The following is a 24,390-nucleotide window of genomic DNA, read 5'->3' on the forward strand; positions in this document are numbered from 1 at the left end:
TTCAGGCAGAAAACTATTAGATCACATAATGTGTTTTTATGTTCACAAAACAAAACTCAAAGTGCATTAAGCCCTTTTCACTATATTAAAGACAAAAATTCTTGAGATCAGCACCCCACAACTCCTATTTAGGCACCTAAGTGAGTGTTCAGGTCCCTTTGTTCTCAACACAATCTGCTGAGTACGGAAAATTTTTGAAAATCTGTCCCTAAGTGAACTATGAGCTATATTCAGAAAATCTATTTTCATGAATGACAAAATTAATAGTCCAGAACGTCCAGATTACCCTAACTTTGGGTCCCAAATCATACAACATTTACAAGCCTCCCAGCAAACCAGAAAGGATTCTCTTAAGAGTAGATTTGACTAGCTCTGAAGTTAAAGGGATTCCTCTTCAGACAGACCCAAGACACTAGTTGTCCCACACAACAGTCTCATCCTAGGGATGGATGAGCTACTGCTGCAGCCCTCCCAGCCCCTAGCAGACTGGAGAGCAATCTACCATGCATCAACAAAACCATGCCTTCAACATGGGTAGTGAACTGTCACTAAATCTTTTTTTTTATTCCATGCCTCTATTTAATAAGACACGGTTTTATTTCCACTAGAAAGAGAAACAGCTACAATAGTTAAGAACAAGGCTTACAATGTCAAAATGTCCACAAAAGCACAACTTACATGTTTCAGTAAGAGACTGTCCCCAATGGAGTCCTGATCTGTAATTGTGCCGTTTTCTGTGCTCTCAAGGGGACTTGCAAGAATCAATGCAATACAGATTTCTACTTGAGTATGCAAGAAGTTATTCCATGTGTATTTAAAGAACATATCCTGCAAGACAAATTCAAAAGGATTTGATTACACATACTGGGTTTTTTTCACTGAACACAACAAGCAGCAGTGTAGTTCTAGAAAGTCAGACAGTAACTGGCAATCTCTTAAATACTTTAAAATTTTGTATATGGCTTAGATAGCAATTTATTGTTTTAGAAAGACAAATCTACACACATTTGGCACCTAAATAGCAATTTTACAACCCATAGTTGCCATATGATGTAGATCAGTACTGGTCAATTTATAGATAGGGAAATAGAGGGACAAAAGTTGAGTCAGAAAGACAACCCAGATGTCCATACTTCCAATCCTACCCTTCATTCCCTACAATACTTTAATATTTTTATGTTCAAGTACTGGCTACACAAAGGCACATAGTGAAAAAATATACATTTAAATGTTAATTTTTCGATCTCTCTGATTTAGATCAATTATGTTTCTTATATGGAAACAAGAAATTCGGCAACTGTCACTGGCAACATTCAGAATTATGAGAGAGTTCTTAGAAATACTCAATGATCTGAGATTTTTTAATAAAATTTAGCAATGCCATTATGTATGACAGACATGGCAACTTCCTGTAACATACCTGAAAAACATTATTTAATTAAAATTAAGTAACTTGGAGTCCCAAAGGTACTCAGACTTTAAGGCCAGAAGGGACCATCATGATCATCTAGTCTGACCTCCGGCATACTGCAGACCACAGAACCTCACCCACCCGCTCCGGTAATAGACCCCTACCTCTGGCTGAGTTACTGAAGTCTTCAAATCATGATTTAAAGACTTGAAGTTACAGAGAATCCACTATTTACATTATTTTAAACCTACAAGCAACCTGTGGCCCATGACGCAGAGGAAGACAAAACACCCCCAGGGTCTACCAATCGACCCAGGACAAAATTCCTTCTCGACCCCAAATATGGCGATCAGTTAGACCCTGAGTATGTGGGTAAGACCCACCAGACACCCACCTGGGAAAGAAATCTCTGTAGTAACTCAGAGCCCTCCCCGTCTAGTATCCCATCACCAGCCATTGGAGAAGTTTGTTACTAGCAGTCACAGATCGGCTACATGCCATTGTAGGCAGTCTCATCATACCATCCCCTCCATAAATGTATCAAGCTCAGTCTGGACATTAGTCAGTTTTTTTGCCCCCACTACTCCCCTTGGAAGGCTGCTCCAGAACTTTACTTCTCTGACAGTTAAAAACCTTGGTCTAATTTCAAGCCTAAACTTGTTGATGGCCAGTTTATATCCATTTTTGTCAGGTTCACACTGGCGCTTAGCTTAAATAACTCCTCTCCCTCCCTGGTGTTTATCCCTCTGAAGTATATATAGAGAGCAATCATATCTCCCCTCAGCCAAGCTTGTTGAGGCTCCTCTCATGAGGTAGGTTTTCCATTCCTCAGATCATCCTAGTAGCACTTCTCTGCACCTGTTCCAGTTTGAATTCATCTTTCTTAAACACGGGAGACCAAAATTGCACGCAGTATTCCAGATGAGGTCTCACCAATGCTTTGTATAATTGGTATTAACACTTCCCTGTGTCTACTGGAAATACCTCGCCTGATGGATCCTAGGACTGCATTACTTTTTCACGGCCGCAGCTCATTGATGGCTCACAGTCATCGTAAGAACATAAAAGCGGCCATATTGGGTCAGAGCAATGGTCTATCTAGCTCAGTATCCTGTCTTCCAATAGTGGCCAATGCCAGATGCTTCAGAGGAAATGAACAGAGAGGTAATCAGGTGATCCATCCCATCACCCATTCCCAGCTTCTGGCAAACAAAGGCTAGGGACACCATCCCTGCTCATCGTGGCTAATAGTCATTGATAGACATATCCTCCATGAATTTATCTAGTTCTTTTTTGAACCCTGTTATAGTCTTGGCCTTCACAACAGGCCTCTGGCAAAGAGTTCCACAGGCTGACACTGCATTGTATGAAGAAATACTTCCTTTTGTTTGTTTTAAACCTGCTGCCAATTAATTTCATTTGGTGACCCCTAGTTCTTGTCTTATGAGGAGTAAATAACACTTCCTTATTTACTTTCTCCACACCAGTCATGATTTCATACACTTCTATCATATCCCCCCCTAGTCATCTCTCTTCCAAGCTGAAGAGTCCCAGTCTTATTCATCTCTCCTCAGAGGGAAGCTGATCCATATCCCTTATCATTTTTATTGCCCTTTTCTGTACCTTTTCCAATTCCAATACATCTTTGAGATGGGGTAACCAATCTACATGCAGTATTCAAGAAGTGGGTTTATATGGAGGCAATATGGTATTTTCTGTCTTATCTATCCCTTTCCTAATGATTCCCAACATTCTTTTAGCTTTGACTGCCACTGCACACTGAATAGATGTTTTCAGTGAACTATCCACAATGACTCCAAGATCTCTTTCTTGAGTGGTAACAGCTAATTTAGACCCCATAATTTTATATGTATAGTTGGGATTATGTTTTCCAATGTGCATTACTTTGCATTTAACAACACTGAATTTCATCTGCCATTTTGTTGCCCAGTCACCCAGTTTTGTGAGATCCTTTTGTAACTCTTCATAGTCTGCTTTGGACTTACCCAACTACTCAAAATAGTTATCTGCAAATTTTGCCACATAACTGTTTACCCCTTTTTCCAGATCATTTATGAATAAGTTGAACAGGACTGGTCCCAGTACAGACTCCTGGGCAATACCGCTATTTACCTCTCTCCATTCTGAAAACTGACCATTTATTCCTACCATTTGTTTCCTATCTTTTAACCAGTTACTGATCCATAGAGGACCTTCCCTCTTATCCCATGACACCTTACTTTGCTTAAGAGCCTTTGATGAGGGACCTTGTCAAAGGCTTTCTGAAAATCTAAGTACACTATATTCACTGGATCACCCGTGTCCACATGCTTGTTAACCTCCTCAAAGAATTCTAATAGATGGGTGAAGCATGATTTCCCTTTACAAAAACCATGTTGACTCTTCCCCAACAAAATTGTATTCATCTAGGTGTCTGATAATTCTGTTCTGTACTACAGTTTCAACCAATTAGGCTTACCAGCCTTATCCTGTGATCAACCTATACATCCAGGTCTTTCTCCTCTGCCGCTTCAACTGATAAGTCCCCAGCTTAGAGCAAAAACTGTTATTGTTAGTCCCTAAGTGCATGACCTTGCACTTTGCACTACTAAATTTCATTCCATTTCTATTAGTCCAGTTTTTAAGGAAATCCAAATCTTTTTGTAGGATATTCCAGTCCTCCTCTGTACTGGCAATACCTCTCAACTTTGTGTCATCTGCAAATTTTATTAGCACACTCCCACTTTTTGTGCCAAGGTCATTAATAAAAATGTTAAATAAGATTGGTCCCAAGACTGATCCCTGAGGAACTCCACTGGTAACCTCCCTCCAGCCTAACAGTTCACCTTCCAATATGACCCATTGTAGTCTCCCCAATATGTATTGTTTATAGGCTGGGGGAAAGGGGAAAGAGAATGTTATGTGAATCCTGGCAAGTGTTATGAACTTTAAATGACCGTATTAAACTATGTGCCAGATAAGAATGGACTTTTAGGACATACCGTGTTAAGTGGTTCTCCTGGGAATTTCTAGGGGGACGTGAATGCAAAAACCCAGATTTTTGAAGCTACCCCCTGAGGAGACAATATTGTTGATTACCTGGTTCCTGGAACCTGAAGATCAAAGACCCAAGCTGAATAAAGGAAAGACCAAACTATTCATGGTGGTTCTGAATCTGAGACAGTTCTGACCTTGTAACCATGGAGAAAAAACTCAGTTGTGGGTTTTGAAGAACTGACACCTACCCGAGCCCAAGGTTAGTTGCGGTGATCTCTGGTAAGCTTATTAGCATGCATGTAGGTTTTTATTGTTTAATATTTTTTTCTGTAATACTTTCACCTTAAGAATAAGTGTGCTTGCTTAGATAGGGTTGTGTGGGCACTTTGCTTTCTCTCCAAATGATATAAACAGCTAAGTGCAAACGCTGCTTGCTGGGAATATCACACAATGTAAGAAGGGGACTGTGCAGCCTGGAAAAACCCTAATCAGGAGGGAGTGGAGACCTGGGTCTCTGCCCAAGAGATGTGACTGCTGAGGAAGCCTAGAGTGGGTGTCCTCAAGGGACCAGAGAGAGGAAATACAGGTGCAGTTGCCCTGAACTGTGACAATGTATCATTCAAAATGTCTTTAGGAAATAGCAACAGTCTTCCTTAAGAAGGTGCTATTAAAACTGGATGGTTACTACTCACAGTAATTAAGCCTACCATGAGATTTATGGTATTTCCCATTTCCCATTCTAAGTATAGGGAATACCATAGTAAACTTTGCATTTGTAAAATCATTTTAAAATGGCATCCACTGCAGAATATGAAGAACGTTTAAATGGCTTAGGCCTAGTTTTATTTTACACCCTACACTAATACAACGTATTATACAAACAGCATACCAAATTAAGATTATATAAAATAGAGGTGTATGCAAAGCCAAGGAGGACAAAAATAATGGCAATAAAAAGGCTGAAGCATAAGTAGGAAATAAAAGGCAATCTGGAAAAAATGCATGCTAGAACATAAGGCAAAAATACACATTCAGTGGGAAAATCTATGTGGCAAGAAGATCGCCAACTAGATACAGGTTTTCAAGTGCAATACAGTGGCAAAACCACCACAGGTTTTAAACGGCAGCATACAGAGAGGTACCACTTCAGACCAGGGAGATAACCAGTCCTTAATGTCACTGATGGGACTGTACTTAATGCACTATATACAGTTGACACATTTAAAAGGAATTAAAAACAAAAAAAATAAGGAATGACTCGGGAAGAAAGAATAAAAGCAAAGTAAGTTTACGTAGGTTGGCTGAAAGAATTTGAGCATGGGGAGATGGCAAAGATAAGGTAGCAATCTAGATCTGTCTGTAGAGTGTAAACACCAAGGAGTACGAAAAGCCATGTACTGTATAGAGGTCTAAAGAGTAAACGATTAAGCAGAGCTGAGGAAAATTCTCAGTTACCATCAGGAAGAAAGTTTAACAAAATCCAGATGGTGGAATAGTCTCACAAGGAAAGTGGTGAAAGCCTCATCATATGGCTTACTGCAGAACACTCTAGGGCACAATCTGCACTGACAAAATGAATAGACATTGTGATATCTTAACAGGACTTTGCCATCTAATTTCTGTGATTTTATAAAAATGAAGAGGGTAGTGTAGAGCTTTTAACAGTGTAAGTAAATTATTCTTACCAATATAACTCCTATGCTGTTCAACTCCATAAGTTCCAAGTTCACATTGTTTGTGTTAGTCTGTAGAAGGCTGGATATCAACCTAATCACATTTAAGCGAGTGTTTCCCACAGGTGGATCCAATACGCCCCATGTTGTCTTCATAACACTTTTCTAGACAAAAAAAGTCCATGGGAACAATTTTTTTTAAAAGTACACATTTATTTCAAGTCAGCTCGGTGTTATTTATCCACAAACAGAAAATGTGGTAAGAATCTTGTATGGCCAATTTGGCAGTAGTAGCATGACATTATGTTGTGGGACAGCAAGTTTTAGTTCCATACGTTAACACTTATTTTCTAGCACTATGGACTGGGAACAATGAGAAGACAATTAGGCTGGGGGAAATAAAAAGATATGGAGTATACAAACTTAGTGGCATTATGGACACATAAAAGGAACTGCATTCAGGCCCACAACGGACATTTACCGGAGAGAACAGTGATTTAGAACACACTTTATCAAGCTCTAACTATTCAAGTCCCATGTGTCTAGTTAAGCAGTTTTTGTATTTATCCAGGCAAGAAAATTAATAATTATCGTGGTAAATTTTCTAAAGTCAGAAGAGAGAAATAAACCTTAGCTGCAGACTTCAGAATAATTATGTTTGTTTTACTGAAGAGAATGTTGTAAAAGTTGAATGGTCCCTACTGCTGTCATATAAATGCCAACATACTTGCACAGGAATTTAGGAATTGCGATACCAGATCAGACCAGTGGTTTGTGTACTCAGATAAACTGTCTGACAGTGGTCAATACCAGCTGCTTCCAAGGAAGGCAAAAACCTCATAGTGGACAGTTATGCAATAAACAGCAAACAGGGATTAAGGAAGAAGTGTCCCCGTCATTTAGTGGTTCAGTTGTGCCCTGAATGGAGATTTTATCTCCTTTCTAAGAAAGCATGCTACCTACCTACTACAAATATGGATATTCTCATTATCCTTCAAATTCTATGCTCTTGACCACAATTATAATCTTAGAACAATGAGTTCTGCAGGTTTCCTTATGAAAAATGTACTTTTAAAATATATCTGTAGCCTTTCAATTTCACCAGATGTCCCTGGTGATCTACAAATGATCTACCTTTTCTCCTCTGTCTTTTTATAGACCTCATATCCTCTTAAGCATCTCTCTAAAGTGAGCTTTCCCAATCTTTTCCACAGTGTATATGGAAGCTTTGTCTCGCCCCCCCATGATACATCCTTCTTCTGGACCACTTATTTCTGCTTTATTTTGGTATGTCATACCAAAGCATGCTCCTTTCCAAAGAAAGGAAAGGATATTTTGTTGCACTTTAGTGCAATTGCTTTTTCTCTATTTTGCTCCATTAAACAAAGTCAAACAGTTGAAAATATGAATGCCAATACATTACAGAGGTAGTTGATCACTAATGAATAGCCAAACTATAAGTGGCTCAGAAAAAGGCTTATAGTCTGTGCGTTAAACAGGCTAAAATGTACTTTTTAGCTTTCATTAAACTGGTTTCTGAATAAAAAAAAGTTACTAACCTTTCTGTAACCACTGTTCTTCAAGATGTGTGGCTCATGTCCATTCCACATTAGGTGTGCGCATGCCACGTTCACCATTGCTGAAGATTTTTCCCCTCAGTGGTATCTATCAAGGCAATTAGCATCCTCTGGTGCCATGAGCTCATGCGCCAGCATAAAGGGGCCTAACAGTCCCACACCCTCTCAGTTCCTTCTTGCCAGCTAACTCCGACAGGGGGGCAGGAGGTTGTGGAACGGACATGAGGAACACATCTTGAAGAACAAGAGTTATGGAAAGGTTAGTAATCTTTTTTTCTTCTTCGAGTGCTTGCTCATGTCCATTTCACATTAGGTGACAAGCAGTGCCTGAGGAGATAGGTTCAGAGTTCATGGACATGCAGACTGCAACACTGCTCTGCCAAACTTGGCATCATCCTTGGCCTGCTGGGTGATAGCGTAGTGGATGGAGAAGGTATGAACTGACGACCAGGTCGCTGATCTGCAGAGGTCTTGGACCGGGACATGGGCCAGAAATGCTGCTGATGAAGCCTGAGCCCTGGTCGAATGGACGGTCAAGATGGCAAGAGGTTGGACTGCCCACCTGCTTGTAGCACGTGCACATACAGGGAGTGATCCAGGATTAAATTCTCTGGGTTGAAATCGATAGGCCTTTCATCCTGTCTTCTACTGACACAAAAGTGCTGCATAGTTTACAGACCAGTTTGGTCCTCTCCACGTAGAAGGCCAGGGCGCGTCTAACATCCAGCTAGTGGAGACTCCACTCCTCTGCATTCCTGTGCGGTTTCAGGAAGAAAACTGGCAGGAAATAGCCCAATTACTATGAAACTATGAGACCACCTTTGGAAGGAACGCTGGGTGGGGACGCAGTTGAATCTTGTCCTTAAAGAACACCATATACGGATGTTCTGATGTAAGGGTCCTGATTTCTGAGACCCTCCTGGCCAAAGTAATTGCTACCAGGAAGCCAACCTTCCAGGAGAGATACAAGAGCGGGAACGATGCCAGTGGCTCAAAGGGGAGGCCCATGAGTCTTGAGAAGACCAGGTTTAGGTGGAATCAGTTTGCAAATCTGAGGATAAAATCTTTCCAATCCCTTCAGGAAGAGGATGGACATTTCATGAGAGAAGATTGACATACTGTCCATCAAAGGGTGGAAGGCTGAGATTGCTCTTAGATGCACTGTGATCGATGAAAAAGCTAGTCCCTGTTTCAGATGGAGCAGGTATTCCAGCACAGACCGGAGGGGCAACCAAGTCGGAGAGAGACCTCGTTGGGAAGACCATACAGAAATGTTTCCACTTGGCTAGGTAAGTCGCTTTAGTAGACAGTTACCCATTACCTAGCAAGACCTGGCAGACTTGTTCTGAACAGGCCTGTTCTGCTGGGATCAACCATGGCACATTCACATGGTCAGGTGGAGGGCCCTGAGGTTCAAGAGGAGTAAACAGCTGTGATCTTGCGAGATCAGGTCTGGGCGGGACAAAAGTGGAAGAGTGGGTGCTACTGCCAGGTCCAGCAGCATACCAAACAAATGTTGTGACGGCCAAGCAGTGGCTATAAGGATGACCCTTGCTTTGTCTCGCTTGACTTTCAGAAGGACCCTGTGTACCACAGGAATGGGAGGAAACGCATAGAACAGGAGCTCTGCCCACGGAAGTAGGAAGGCATCTGAAAGAGAGCCCAGGCTGTGACCATGTAGTGAGCAAAACTGCTGACATTTCCTGTTCTGCCTGGTTACGAACAGGTCTACATGGGGAGACCCCTACCTATGGAAGATGGATCTAGGTTGGTGAAAGGCCCATTTGTGGTCTGAAGAGAAAGACCTGATGAGATGATCTGCCAGAGCATTCCGGGCTCCCAGAAGATGGGGAGCTTCGAGGTGAACTGTTTCACACAAGTTCCATAGGCGAATGACTTCCTGGCACAGGGTAGAGAAGCATGCTCCTCCGTCTGTTGATGTAAAACATTGCTGCCATGTTGCCCGTGAGCATTCGTACAACTTTGCCTGTGATCTACGGTAGGAACACTCGACAAGATAAGTGGACCACTCTGAGCTCTCTGGCGTTTGTGTGCGGGGAGAGCTCTCCTGGGATCACAGGTCCTGAGGTGCTCAAGGTGACCCCCCTAACCTAGATCAGATGCATCAGAAATTAGGGATACTGAAGGCTGGGGGGTGACAAAGGGAATGCCTGTGGCCGCTTGATATGGGATCCTTACACCAGTCAAGGGAGGCAAGGACCGGAACAGGAACGGTAAGCACAGAATCCAAGTAGTGACAGTTCAGTAAGTACACAGAGGCCAGCCAAGCCTGAATGGGCCTGAGGCGTAGCCTTGCATGCTGCACCATGTAATTGCACACAGCCATGTTTCCCAAAAGTCTGAGGCAAAACCAGGCTGTCGTGACCAGGTGAGCCTTGACCTTCGACATCAAAGCTGACATTATCTGGAACAGAGACTTCAGGAGGAGGGCTCTGGCCAGAGTCTAATCGAGCACAACCCTAATAAACTATTCTCTGGACAGGGACAAGAGTCAACCTTTGCTTGTTTATCAACAGGCCCAGGGCACGGAAGGTGACTTGGATCAGGTGGATGCTGTTTTTCACCTGAGCCACTGAGCGGCCCTTGATCAGTCAGCTCTGGCGCAGGTGGAGTCAAGCACCGCTCCAACAAACTCTATCCTCTGCACCGGAACTAACGTCTACTTTTTGTTGTTTACCAGCAGGCCCAGGGATCGGCACGTGGCCTACAGCACCGCAACATCCCTTTGGACTTGGGTCAACCTTTGACCAGCCAGTGGTCGAGGTACAGGTAGATCTGGATAGCCCAACACCTGAGCTACTACCGACATGCACTTGATAAACACCCTTGGTGCTGTTGCTAGGCCGAAAGGGAGGACCGCAAACTGGTAGTGGTCCAACCCCACCGTGAAGTGTAGGAAGTGCCAGTGTGCTTGGAAGATCGCTGTATGAAAATACATGTCCTTCAAGTCGAGAGTGGCATACCAATCTCCCGGATCCAGGGAGGGGATGATGGAGGTCAGGGAGACCATGTGAAACTTCAACTTCTTTAGGTATTTGCTGAGGTCTTGCAGGTCCAGGATGGGCCGTAGACCGCCCCTGGCCTTTGGGATTAAGTAGTACTGGGAATAGAACCCCTTGTTCCTGTACTCATGAGGAACCTCTTCCACCGCACCCAGCTGCAGCAACCCTTCTACCTCCTGTGCGAGGAGATTCTCATGAGGGAAGTCCCTGAAGAGGGACGGGGAAGAAGGGTGTAGGGGGGGAAGATAGAAACTGGAAGGTATAACCCTGCGCCACTGTACTGAAGACCCAGCAGTCCGAAGTTATGGTGGTCCACGCCGGGAAGAAAAAAGAAAGGCGATTGGAGAAAGGCGGGAAAGAGATCCAGGGTATAGTCTGGTAGGTCGCCCTCGGGCCCACCCTCAAAACGCCCACTTGCTCCCCTGCTTATTGCCGGTTGAACCCGATTGGGCGAAGGGAGAAGGTGGGTAGCTCGGATGGTGTTTGTTGCCCCTGCTCTTTTTGGGGGGCAGCTCCTACTGCGGTTGGCTCCCTTGGCCCTCAGCTGGGTGCGGTTTGAACCACTTACGGGCTGGATCGAGGACGTACAGCCCTAGAGTTTTCAGGGTGGGGCGGGAGTCCTTTAGCTCATGCAGCTTACTGTCCATCTGTTCTGCAAACAGGGCCTGGCCGTCGAAGGGGAGGTCCTGCATTGACTGCTGAGCCTCTGTCAACAGGCCAGAGAGGAGCAGCCAGGATGCCCGCTGCATGGAGATGGCCGAGGCCATGGTGCCAGCTGCCGAGTCCGCCGCGTCCGAACCTGCCTGGAGGGCCACCCTGGCCACAGCTGTGCCCTCCTCGGGGATCACCAGGAATTCCTTCCTGAACTCTTCGGGAAGCAAAACCTCGCACTTGGCCATGGCCTGCCACATGTTGTAATTGTAGCAGTGGAGAAGGGCTTGGTGGCTGGCCACCCTCAGTTGGAGGTGGAAGACAAACTTTTTGCCCAAACAGATCCAATCTCTATTTTCCGGTGTGGGCCCGGGTTGCCCCTGCCTCTCTCTTTGATTAACTGCCTCAACTACGACAGGGTTTTGAGCCAGGTGGGTGTAGAGATACTCATGGCCATTCAGCCCTTTTTGAAATGGGGGGGCAGGGAGGAGGGAGTTTGCCATAGGGCATTAATAATTTTTGATACCCCTTCGTGTAGGGGCAAAGCCAGCCTAGCAGGTGCCGTGCAGCAGAGGATGTCAAATAGGGAGTCTGAGGGCTCCTCTAGCTCCTCCGCCTGGAGCCCCAGGCGGGAGGCGACCCTCTTCAAAAGCTCCTGATGAGCCTTAGCATCATCTTGTGGGACTGGGTGAGGGGGACCCGTGATGGCTTTGTTGGGCGACGATAAGGACGAAGCCAGTGCTGTGGGAGCCACCACGTCCCCTGGTGGTCCAGCAGACTGTTCCCCTGTCTGCTCGTGGCCCTAGGTGTCCTGCCTTACAGGGCCTCTACTTCTCTTGGAGGGCGGGATGCTGAGGCTGATGGCCTATCTGAGGACTCCGCCACCAAGCGGACTGTCTCCGAGAGCTGGGGAAACCCCCACAGGTTCCAGGGGTACCAGGCAGCCGGTAGCCACTGGCTTTGGGGCCACGGGGTCAGTTGCCTTCCCAACGATTGGATGGTACCGCTGGTGCCAGGGCTTGTCAAGGACTCCTGCTTAGTTCTGGAGCCAGAGGCAGAGTGGTCGCTGCCAGGCAATCATGCTCGAGCGGACTGGCGTTCCTTCTCCATGCGGTGCCAGCTGCTACGCCTCGACGTCGACCTGACCGACCGAGACCAGTCCCTCATGCGGGAACTCAGGGACCGTTGGCGTTCAGCAGATCGGCATCGGTAGACCTGCGATCTACGCTGCACGCTGCTCGACTGGTACCGGGTTGTCTGATTTCCCGACGGCGGGGATCCGCATGTCAGCGATGGGCATCAGTTACCAGTGGCCGCGTTCAAACGATGGTTCACGTGACCGGTGCCGAGGCCTTGGAGACACGAACAGCTGGTCGCGATGCTCTTGCTGGGGGGTGCGTGTCAGTGCCAAGGGCCCGGAGACCGAAGAGGGCTTCGTTGAGCCTGCCTCCCTGATGTGACGGCTCCGAGTGGGCGAGCATTGGCAGGACATCCCCCGCGATGGGGAGCGGTGCCGCTGAGGTGGGGACACACAGTAAGGACCCAAGGCGGGTTTACCCTTTGACCAGGGTACCGCCAGAGCTGGTGTGGGAGGCACTGGTAGCGTCTGGATCTCCTGCGCTGCCTGCAGGGCCTCCGGTGTCGACGGGACTTCTAGATGACAGAGGACCTCATCACTGTCTGGGGTGGCAGGCATAGTGCAGGATGGGCTGGACCGCTCTACTTGAGCTGGGGCCCAACTCCGTGATGGAAGTGTCAAGTCGCCCGGCACGGGTCTTGGAAAGGACAGGGCGGAGGAGAGCCCTTACGGGAAATGGGGGATCTTCCCCTCGTGGTTTTCTTTGGCTTCTTGGTCAGAGCCCGGGAGGGGGATCGGTGCCAGCTTGAAGACACCAAGAACCAGCGGAATGTTGGACAGATATTGGCAGAAGCCCTTTGGCTCTGCACAGGGCTCCACCTCTGACTCTGAGGAAGAGAACTCTTCAGGAGACCATGGGGGAGCAGTACCCTTTGTTTTCATCGACCGGTGCCGTACCAGAGACATCTTTGCTGACGACAGAAGGGCCAGGTTTCCTCTGGTCAGTACCGAAGGGCCTGGTGCTGGATATGAGCTCGGGGCAACATGCTCCGTTCTGTTCGACATGCTCATCGGAACCAGTAGTTGTCCCATCAGGGCCCTGGCCGTTGCAAAGGTCTCAAGGTTGGAAGGCACTGCGATCCCACTGGCACCATGATGATCCCCTGGCATTGGCAGATGGCCCTGCACCGGACTCAACAGTACTTGCGAGCAGGGTGGAGTCTATGGTGCTGCTAGCAGAACAGGAGTGGAGTTGTGGTCCGACACAGGTCGCACTTCCCAGGTTCGTCTTTCCTCAATATTGGGCAGTGTCCTCTCTCGGACCAGTTTCTTGTGCTTCTCTCTCAGTACTGGACAAGTGCTGAGAAACATGCAGTGCCAGAGAGTGCTTTACATCAAAGCTGAGGTGCTGAGTCCAACTTGCTTGGCTCTGATGCAGGTTTATGTGTGGCTTCCATTAGGTCAGCTCTTAGTCTAGCCTCCCTCTCCTTTTTGTACAAGACTAGAAGTCGCGGAAGATTTGGCACATCCTTATATGTGAGCTTCTTCCAGATATTTCAGAGTGTGGGTTACCCACCAGCACAGGCTTGCTGCAGGAGGCGCAGGGTTTGAAGCCCAGAGACCAGGGCATGCCCAGCCCCTGGGGCAAAAGAAGAGGGGGGGGTCTCACTATATACAGTAATATTATCTACACTACTAGTAGAAATTAAAATGGAAGATAACTAAACTAGAGAATAACAGAAAAACCCCTTAATGAATCCCTTGCCGAAGCAAGAGAAGGTGTTCCAGTGACCATCATGGGCGTTAAGAAGAAACTGAGATGGTGTGGGGGACTGGGCCCTTTATAGTGGTCCACGAGTGCATGGCACTAGAGGGCGCTAGAGCCAGCCCAATGGATACCACTGAGGGTGAAAAAAATCTCTGGCGATGGTGCATGCCATGCACGCACACCTAACATGGAATGGACATGAGAAAGCACTTGAAGAAAAATTATTATTTTTAAAGCCTTTATCACTAAATGACAGCCTGTAATCTGTCTCCATTTTCATTTGGTAGCGTTACAGATTCCACTTACTTTCGGGGGCTCAAGTAGTAGCTCATGGAAGGATGCAAGTCGTGCTTTTATGGCTTCTAAAACACTTTTGTTGACTGAATATGTTGAATGGCTCATGCCTGGAGGACAGATCTCTATATGACCTTCAAATCTAAATATACAAAGAAGAGTTTGATGAGTATATTGCAGGATTAGTTACAATATTAACTCAAGTTAGAGACAATCTTAACATAGCACCAGCTCTGTAAACCTATAACTAGAAAAAAAGATTATACACAAAGGGGTAAATCTAGAGCAGCGGTTCTCAAACTGTGGGTCAGGACCCCAAAGTGGGTCACGGCCCCATTTTAATGGGGTTGCCAGGGCAGGCTTAGACGTGCTGGAGCCAAAGCTGAAGCCCGAGCCGGCAGGGCTGAAGCCAAAGCAAGAGAGCTTCAGCCCTGGACGGTGGGGCTCAGGTTACAGGCCCCCTGCCTGCAGCTGAAGCTCTTGGGCTTCAGCTTCCCCACCCGAGGTAGTGGGGCTCAGGCAGGCTCAGTCTTCGGTCCCCCCTCCTCAGGGTTTGTCTGGTCACCTCCTGCTGTGTGGAGTTGGCAACACTGATTAATAGCAAGTCATCATCAATCCCTAGGAAATGCTCTGTGCCAAACAGTACAAGTTTTAAAAGCATGTAAGGCCTGGCATACACTTAAAAATTAGATCAACCTAGTAGCATAGCTCAGGGATGTGAACAATTTCATGCCCTGTGAGACACAGTTAGGTCAATCTAACTCCTGGCATAGATATGGCTAGGTCAGGGGTGGGCAAACATTTTGGTCTGAGGGCCACATCTGGGTATGGAAACTATTGCGGGCCAGGAATGCTCATGAAACTGGAGGTTGGGGTGCGGGAGAGGGTGAGGGCTCTGGCGGGGGTGCGGGCTCTGCGGTGGGTCCAGCAATGAGGAGTTCAGGGTGTGGGAGAGGGGTGAGGGCTCCGGCTGGAGGTGCAGGCTCTGGGGTGGAGCTGGGGATGAGGGGTTTGGGGTGCAGGAGGGTGTTCTGGGCTGGGGGGAATTGGGGTGCGGGAGGAGGTCAGGGGTGCAGGCTCCCAGCAGCGCTTATCTCAAGCAGCTCCTGGAAGCAGTGGTTTGTCCCCTCTTCGGCTCCTACGTGGAGCTGCAGAGCTTGCACTTCCGTAGCCCCCAGCTATCCTTAGGCGTAGGAGCCGGAGGGGGGACATGTCGCTGCTTCCAGGAGCCGCGCAGAGCCACGGCACATGCGGAGTGGGGCAAGCCCCCGACCCCACTCCCCGGTGGGAGCTCAAGGGGTGGATTAAAAGGTCTGACAGGCCAGATGCGGACCGTGGACCGTAGTTTGCCAACCCTGGGCTAGGTTGACGAGGAGTTAGAATTCTTAACTTAGGTCAATTTAAGATTGTAGTGTAGATATGCCCTAAGTCCCTAATAACTTTCACTGACAGTCACTTAAGCTCCTATGTCACTTTTAAAATTTTTCATCAAGATGACTAAAAATATTTAGAAGAATTTGTGTTTCTTCACAGCTTAAAGTTTTGAGACACAATGTATGCCTGCAGCACGACAGCTGTAAATTGTAATGTCACGAGCCCAATTCAAAGCAGATCTTCTGCCAACTTAAACCCTGTGCCTCTGGCAGAGGAATCAACTTAAACAAGTAAAAAATTCAAACATTAAAGAGAGGCAAGTATGAGCAAACAGATAGGGAAGCGATCAAGGAGTGTTCATCATCTTCCTCCTGTTTCGGTTCTAGAAAAAGGAACAGACTGATGCAAAAAAAAAAAAAAAAAAAAAGTTCTAGTCTGCTGAAGACTAGGTTGCAGATGCTTTGGGGTCAAAATAGGCCCTTGGGCTGGATCCAACCACAACAGATATTAAAGACCGCACCTGTTAGCATCAGCTAAGAGCAGAAGCTGAAACACAAGGAAAGCAAGACCAGACACAGAAATGGCTTGTGGTCAACAGTCATAAGGGACACTCAGATGGGAGCCATCATCAGCTATCAAAACAAGGCTGTGAAATGTAGGAACACGTCAAACATTTCATACCATGCTTTTCGTAGAATCTGAGAATCTTGGGACCAGACCACAACTGAGAACACTGATGTGCTCAGACACTTATAATTCCATCACTGTAGTATCTAAACATAAGCTGATATGAAGGCCACCATAAAGGACTTCAAAAACTGAGAAATAAAGCTGGTATTTAAGGATGCAATCTAAAAGTTTATATGGCTACGTTTTTACATTAGATCAAGAGGACCCTTCCAGGTGGGAAGCTGGCAGACACCTGTTGGGGAGTGGGGGTGGGGGAAGTGCATAATACATTCCTGCAGTTCATGGAAGGATGCAAGTCATGCCACCTCTACAAAAGGTAAATTCAGCAGCAGCACAAATCTCACAAAGGATGTGATCACAGATGGGGGGGGGGGGGGGGAGAGTAGTCTTACGTTGGTCGTCTTGTCTCAAGTAAGGTCAGTAATATTTGGATTGCACTGACTATTGCAGATTCATTTTTCTCTTTATGAAAAATATTTGATAGTAGCTGTTCTATAATTTCTTGCCTAGAGAGAAAACATCAATAAAGTTAGACATACAACTTTTAAAAATACAAATAAGTGTTTATACAGAGACAAGTAGCTACAGTGTTTCTTTGTAAAACTGCTGGCCAAGATTGGATGGAGGTTCAGAGCCATTTTCACATTTTTCCCCTCCTTCCACAATATCAAACTGGTTTCCTTCACCATTTTTCTGGCAGTTATTAGCCCACAGCAGCAGATCTAAGTGTTTTAAATCCAGACTTCTGTTAAGTGCCAGCATAATGCACAACTATCAGACCAGACCTACCATGCCTAAAACTGTGTGATGTCAAATTAAATTCAGCTTTGCTCACTTTCATAAATTTAGTTACTTCAGGAAACACCCATATATTTTGTTGGATGCATGTAATGGGAAAGTAATTATTGTTATTTCCAAAAGGCTTCAAATAACTAAAAATAAATGCCACCATTCTCAGAGATTACAAGGCAAATAAATCAGAAGTTAAACTGTCCAACATACTTTTCTAGAGTTGCAAGCAGCGGGTCTGGTTCTGAACTGTTCTGTATTTGTAACATCTGGTCTCTGCTCAGGCGAATAATTTCACAGAGCGACTGTGATGCATTTGAATGCCTCTGAAAAAGAAAAAAATTGTTGTAAGAGCAGTATAGGACTACACACTATCTAAAGAATCCTTTCATCCCAGAAATTATGAAGTTGTGCACAAAAAACACGACCAGATGCCAAGCAATTTATGTTATTTTACGGGGAAGGTAAAGTTTTTTCAACACATTTCTAAACATCAAATGCCTTTAGACAGGACTCCATTCCACTGCCACCAAGATGGCAGAATAGCACTGCTAGGAGACTCCTGCCATCCTATTTCATCCCCTCAAGAATTTCAGGGGCCAGACTTTGATGCAGGTCAGATAATAAGTACTAATTCCATAAATAAGTAAAGTCAATACTGACATTAAAGTCCTATTTCTGATTACAATATTGCTTTAAGATTTTCTATCAGCTAAGATAGGCCTACTAGAATCATAACTGCTTGTAACAGTAGTAATTAATAAGCTAAACAGCTGGATCTTGACAAGCACAAAATAGTACTTACATCTTCATCTTGAGACGGATGTACAATTTCTACAAGCCGCTGGATAATTCTCTCCTCATTTAACCACTGTAAAAAAATTTAGTGATATTGAATAAAAATGCAGTATTTTTCCTTTAAATCAGAGAAATATACAAAGCATAACCTGAGCATGTCGAAGGTCATCTATCACAATTTCTTTAGTAGCATTCTTATTCTTCAAATTAATATTTTTGTATAATAAATTCAAAATTTTCAGAGTAGATACCAAGAGTAGAACAGAAATGTGTAGTGCCAGTGACTACTGCTGGCCTATTATAATCTTTTGTGGAAAGTAATTAAATACAATTTATGAAAAAGACATTCTATTTGCTTGGAGATAGTGGCATCACACTTGCCATTTTGCATTATAACTAGATAATGAACAACAATGTTGAGAGGTACTGGCTCCATATCTTCCAAACTTTCTTCCTTATTTTCTCAACTTATAGAAAAGAACTCTTCTCTATGAGAAAAATACATTACCGTACTGGACCTGAAGAAAAAGGAAATACCATGTACAGGCCTTGGGACCCCAGAAGGCTTATCTTCACATACTGGATGTGTACACATATCCCCAAACTCCAATGTATTAGTGCAAATAGCTAAAACGGTCAATGTAGCCCTCTGAGGAACATGTTACCAAACTGTTATTAAACAGCATTAAAAAAAGCTCTGTTGGCAAGTTAAGAATTTGTATCCGTGCACATAAAGAAATAAAATTCAACTTTTGGAATGGACTCCTGAGGCACTGGATGGGTGGCTCAGAGGCTTTTACAAACGCAAGTACACAAAATGTCATATAAAAGTGGGTTTCTTTCACTTATACAGATTCATCAGCAAATATATTAAAAACAATAACTCTCAAGCAAACCCCCTCCCCTAAAGCCTGGGGAGAGACTTCAAACTGCATGCTGAAGTGGTCAATGCATCTAGGTGCTGGCAAACCCAGGCAGGATTCATCTCAAGAAATCCTCCCCAAGTACATTCTGCCAAAACTCCCTGCCATTTATAATAAGGGAGCTCTAGCTCAAGTAGCTCTGCTGATCTCATACCATACTTGCTGCATTTGCAAAAGGCAGTATCTCAGGTTACCCACACCCAAACTATTCAGAGCTTTGTAAGTGATAAATTCAGGGGGGGGGGGGGGGGGGGGAATGCAGTGCCATTAAATACCAGATCTGCAGTAATTTTCTATGCTTAGTTTCCTTTATGTGGATTGCGTTCTCCAGTGAAGACAATATTGTTAATTGAGAAGGAAGACGCTATCAGTGATGAGCTTTTCAAATCTTATTAGGTTAAAGTAGTTTTTAAAGTTTTGTTCATAACTATAAAAATTCTTTTCTTATAAAAAAAATTATAAATAAAATAAAATTTTATACATAAAAATTCAATACAACTCAAGTGCAAAGTATCTGAAGTGCATTTGAAGGAAGCTACCCTTGGAAGCCTACCTTTATATAGAGTATCCCTAATCTAAAGTGATTAGTTTTTTATTAAAACTAGTTACCTACCTTCCGTAACTGTTATTCTTTGAGATGTGTTGCTCATGTCCATTCCAAGTAGATGTGGGTGCACCGCGTGCGCGATTGTCGGAAGGTTTTTCCCCTAGCGGTACCCGCTGGGTCGGCTCTGGAGCCCCCTGGGGTGGCGCCTTCATGGCAAGGTACATAGGTTCCTGCGACCCGGTGCCTCTTCAGTTCCTTCTTGCCAGATACTCCAACAGAGGGGAGGCAGGTTGGTCGTGGAATGACCATGAGCAACACATCTCGAAGAACAGTTATGTTAGGTATAGTAGGTAACCGTTTTTTCTTCAAGTGATTGCTCAGGTCAATCTCAAGTAGGTAACTCCTAAGCAGTTTCCCGGAGGGGTCAGAGTTCATCAAGGGCATCAACCCTAGCCTGCTGTGTAATGGCACAGTGAGACGGAAAGGTATGGACAGACGACCACGTTGCTGCCCTGCGGATATCCTGAATGGGGTCCTGCACCAGGAACACTGCAGATGAAGCCTCCACTCTGGTGGAGTGCGCCATCAATGCCGGGGCTGGAATCTTTGCCAGGTCATAGCACTTCCTGATGCAGGCCGTGATCCAAGAATAAATTTGTTGGGATGAGATAGGAAGCCCTTTCATCCTTTCAGCGATGGCGTTGAAGAGTTGCATCGACTTTCTAAACAGCTTTGTACGCTCAATGTAAAAAGCCAGTACGTGTCTAACGTCCAGAGCATACGCGCCCTGTCACTGGCATGCAGGTTTGGGAAGAACACTGGCAGGAAAATGTGCTGATTTGCATGGAACTGCAAAACTAAACTACTTTGGGAAGAAAGGCCAGGTGTGGCCACAATTGCACCTTGTCCTTATAGAATCTCTATAAGGGGGCTCAGAATTTAACGCTTTGAGCTCAGGCATCCTTCTGGCTGAAGTTATGGCCATAAGGAAAGCCACCTTACAAGAGAGAGAGAGAGCAAAGAGCAGGTTGCTAGAGGCTCAAAGGGGGGGTCTCAGGAGCCTGGAGAGGACCAGGTTGAGGTCCGGGGGGGGTGGAAATCAGTCGCCGCACCTGTGGGTAGTGTGTCTAACTCCTTAAGGAAGTGTCCAGGTGCACCTTAATTGACGAGACCGCCAGCCCCTGTTGCTTTAAGTAGAGTAACTAGTCCAGTATAAAGGGGATTGAGGATTGGAGCGGAGAGGGTACCCTTCTACGAGGACCAAATAGAGAACAGTTTCCACTTGGCCAGATAAGTGGCGCGAGTGGAGGGTTTTCTACTGCTCAGAAGCACCTCCCTAACCAAGTCGGAGCACTGAAACTCTAACAAGTTCAGCTATGGAGTTTCCATGCTGTGAGGTGGAGAGATTCCAGATTGGGATGCTGGAGGCAGCCGTGGTCCTTCGTGATGAGGTTCGGAATCATGGGTGTGTCCACCGAGAGGTCTAACATCGTGGAGAACCAGTGTTGGTGGGGCCATGCTGGTGCTACAAGAATAAGCCATGTCTTGTCTTGCCAGTCCTTGAGGAGGACTTTGTGGATAAGAGGGAAGAGTGAGAACACATACAGAAGTCTTCCTACACATGAGAGGACTAGCGTCCCAACCACAAGGGGGTTCTCGGGTGACCAAGGAGGCCGATGGAGGAGCACGGACCAACATGGCCCCATACCTCAGCACTTGGGCCTGGTGATAGGTTCATGCTGTCCAAAAGGGCTGAGTCGGCCCCTGCCATTGAGGGGGTCAGGACATTATAGGCACCGGTTGCCCCTCATCCCGCCTGTGGCAGCGCTGGGAGCGGTACTGGCTCCGGCGAGACATGTAGGAGTCCGCCTCTAAATCCGAAGAAAAGTCTGAGCCCAACCATGGTGGAGCGGACCCAGATAGTGCTGTGGAATGGTGCCATATCATAGTGGACTTGCCCCTGTGGCAGACAAGTGTCGGTGCCGCTGTTGGTGCTGGTACACGGGCTGATGGGATAGGAGACTGTGCAGTCATGGCAATCAGATCCCTTGATGCCTCAAATGTGTCGGGCGTGGAAGGAAGACCCCGATCCTCCTCCAGTTCCTCCCGCCCCAGGGAGTCCACCAGGACCAAATTGACGGACCTCACCATGAGGCTGGAGTCGATGCTGCCGGTATAGGTAGGCCCGAGGCCGAGTGTCCCGACGCGGGACGCACCCAACTAGTGCCCGCATGCTCTGATGGCTTGGTAGGGGAGTGCCCCCATCAGCCTTTTTGTTCTTATGCAGCATTGGTGACTGCAAGCAGTGCTGCACACTGGAGCTGGTTATCTGTGTCGGGGAATGGCGGTGCCAGGGCTCCTTAGATGAGTCTTTCCTCGGCACTGAAGCCTCCTGCACAGAAGCCGGGGAACTGCATACTGAAGTTCCCGGTGCTGGATCCAACACCGCCACGGGGCGAAGGGCTGACTCCATGAGGAGGACTTTCAGCCGAGAATACCACTCCTTTTTAGTTCTGGAGGTAAAGCCCCTGCAGATTTTGCACCTGTCGGACTGGTGACTTTCACCCAGGCACTTGAGACAGCAATTGTGTGGGTCCCCTTTGGCCATGGCTTTAAGGCACGACCCGCATGACTCGAAGCCCTGAGACTGAGGCATGCCCCGGTCCCGTAGAAAGGGTTATGGGGGGAAACCCCAAATGTAAAACTAACTAACATATACTAAACTACAACTAAAGCTATATAACTATTTACAGATAGACAAGAAAGAAGAACACTAGGGAAGCACTTGCAAACTCGAGAGAGAGCTGTTCCAATGACTGTCACTGGTGGTCAGAAGGAACTGAAGAGACGGCGGGTTGGCAGAGACCTATATACGCAGCCATGAAGGTGTCACTCCAGGGGGCTCCACAGCCAACCCAACGGGTACCGCTAGGGGAAAAACCTTCCGATGATCATGCACGCGACGTGCACACACCTACTTGGAATTGACATGAGCAATCACTCGAAGAAGCTCTTTTATAATGGTGGTAATTTTCTAGATACTAAAAACATTTTCTCCATGAACACACAAGACCATACAGCATGTTAGAAAGGTTACTGGCAGCAGGTTATATCTAGGACTTAAGTTCACTTAGGGACAGAACAAAAATGCCTACAGTAACTCCTCACTTAACATCGTCCAGGTTAACGTTGTTTTGTTGTTACGTCCCTGATCCTAACCCTCGGTGGCCCTGCGGATCAGCAACTCCCCCCTCCTTCCCGCCCACAGCAACCAGCTGTTTCACGGGCATTCAGAAGGCTCTTGGGCAGGAGGGAGGAGCAAGGACGCAATGCGCAGCCTCCCCCCCCCCCCCCGAGCCTCCTGAACGCTCACAAAACAGCTGATTGGTGCAGGCGGGCGACACCGGGGGGGGGGGGGGGAGAGGGGGGACGCTGCGCGCCATGTCCTCACTCCTCCCCCCATCCCCCACAGAGCCCCCTGAACACCACAAAAGAGCTGATTGCTGTGGGTGGGAGACCTGTAGCCTCCCCGCTGCCTGCAGCAATCAGCTATTTCATGGTATTTAGGAGGCTGGGGGGGGGGGGGGGGGAGAAGAGGAGTGAGGATGCGCTCAGAGGAGGGGGATGGGCCTGGGCCAGAGCCGGGGCTTGAGCATCCTCCCTTTCCCCGGCACTTTGGAAAGTCAGTGCCTGGGCAACCATGCATGCGCCGTCCGGAGGAGGGAGTGGTGCAAGTAGAAATCATTTCTTGCCAGTACTGCACTCATGGGAGTGACACAAGGGGTGGGGGGCACGTGACCTCCCCACATGACCCTCTATGTGACTCCTCTCCGCGCCGCCCCCAGCTCGGGGCCCCACCTTCTGGCAAGTGAAGGGAAATCTGTTCTCACTGTGAAAGATGGTGTTTGGAGTCATATGGGCAAGTTACCTGTCCATCAGCCTCACCCATATTCTAGTTAGAACGTTCACAGGAAAAGTCCATTAAGTGTAGACAGGCGTTTTCCAGGGTCCACTGTGAGCTAAGTGTTCCTTAATGGGCCATTCAACTTGACTTGTCTCTTCATGTGCTAGCTAAATACCTTATGGGCATTACCACAGGAGCAAACATATAGTAAACATAGCTAATATTCATAACTTCAGATATCAAGATGATACATGCATAGAAATAGCATAATCAAAAGTACCAGCTATTTCACGTACATGACTATTCCCAAAAGAGATTCTGAAAAATCACACCACATACCTGAGATCCTATGTGCCAGCACCATTCCCCACTGGAGTTTTGTTATCTGTTATGTAAGAACAGAGATGGAGCCAGTGACATGACTCTGTTTAGCCTAAAAGGGCAAGGTTCATTCTTATCTGTTCAGGTGTGACTGAGCCTTTAGTCAGTGAGGGCATATGGGCACACATTCAGGTTAATGGGCTTCAGTGTTCCTTTGCAGTTAACTTTTTAATGTTCAGAAACCTAGTATGTACTGAGGTGGTTTAAAGCATAGCACAGGTTTTTAGGTTTCCAAATCTGTGAACCTCTGCCTCTGAGATTTTATTATTATTAATTTTATTTTATTTTATTTATTTGCTGGTCAATGTGGGAGGGTATCCTCTCCACCCTCTGCTCATGAGGTTATGCATGTGTCTTGTAGCACTCTTCTGAACACCAGTTGGAAGGAATTTTTTTTTCAGTAAATGTGGACTGATTCTTTTCTCTTAGAAGGCATGTCATTTTTTTCAGGTACAGACTGATTAACACAGAAAACAATTGGGGCTGTTAAACTTTCTTCCAATTCCATAGAA

At 46.3% G+C, this 24,390-nt stretch overlaps 1 protein-coding gene across 1 annotated transcript in view; it reads right to left on the bottom strand.

Annotated features, from left to right (window-relative positions):
* PPP6R3 (protein phosphatase 6 regulatory subunit 3) overlaps window positions 1-24,390 on the bottom strand; it is a 134,174-nt gene that overhangs the window by 50,990 nt on the left and 58,794 nt on the right. Inside the window, exons 7-12 of the mRNA XM_065404344.1 lie at window positions 18,131-18,196; window positions 17,539-17,651; window positions 16,929-17,042; window positions 14,485-14,614; window positions 6,094-6,246; window positions 679-828 (exon numbers count right to left, since the gene is read on the bottom strand). Coding sequence (XP_065260416.1) covers window positions 679-828; window positions 6,094-6,246; window positions 14,485-14,614; window positions 16,929-17,042; window positions 17,539-17,651; window positions 18,131-18,196 — 726 coding nt within the window. The remainder of the gene's footprint in view (window positions 1-678; window positions 829-6,093; window positions 6,247-14,484; window positions 14,615-16,928; window positions 17,043-17,538; window positions 17,652-18,130; window positions 18,197-24,390) is intronic.

This window comes from Emys orbicularis, chromosome 4 (genome assembly GCF_028017835.1).
Source record: "Emys orbicularis isolate rEmyOrb1 chromosome 4, rEmyOrb1.hap1, whole genome shotgun sequence".
Lineage (NCBI taxonomy): Eukaryota > Metazoa > Chordata > Testudines > Emydidae > Emys > Emys orbicularis.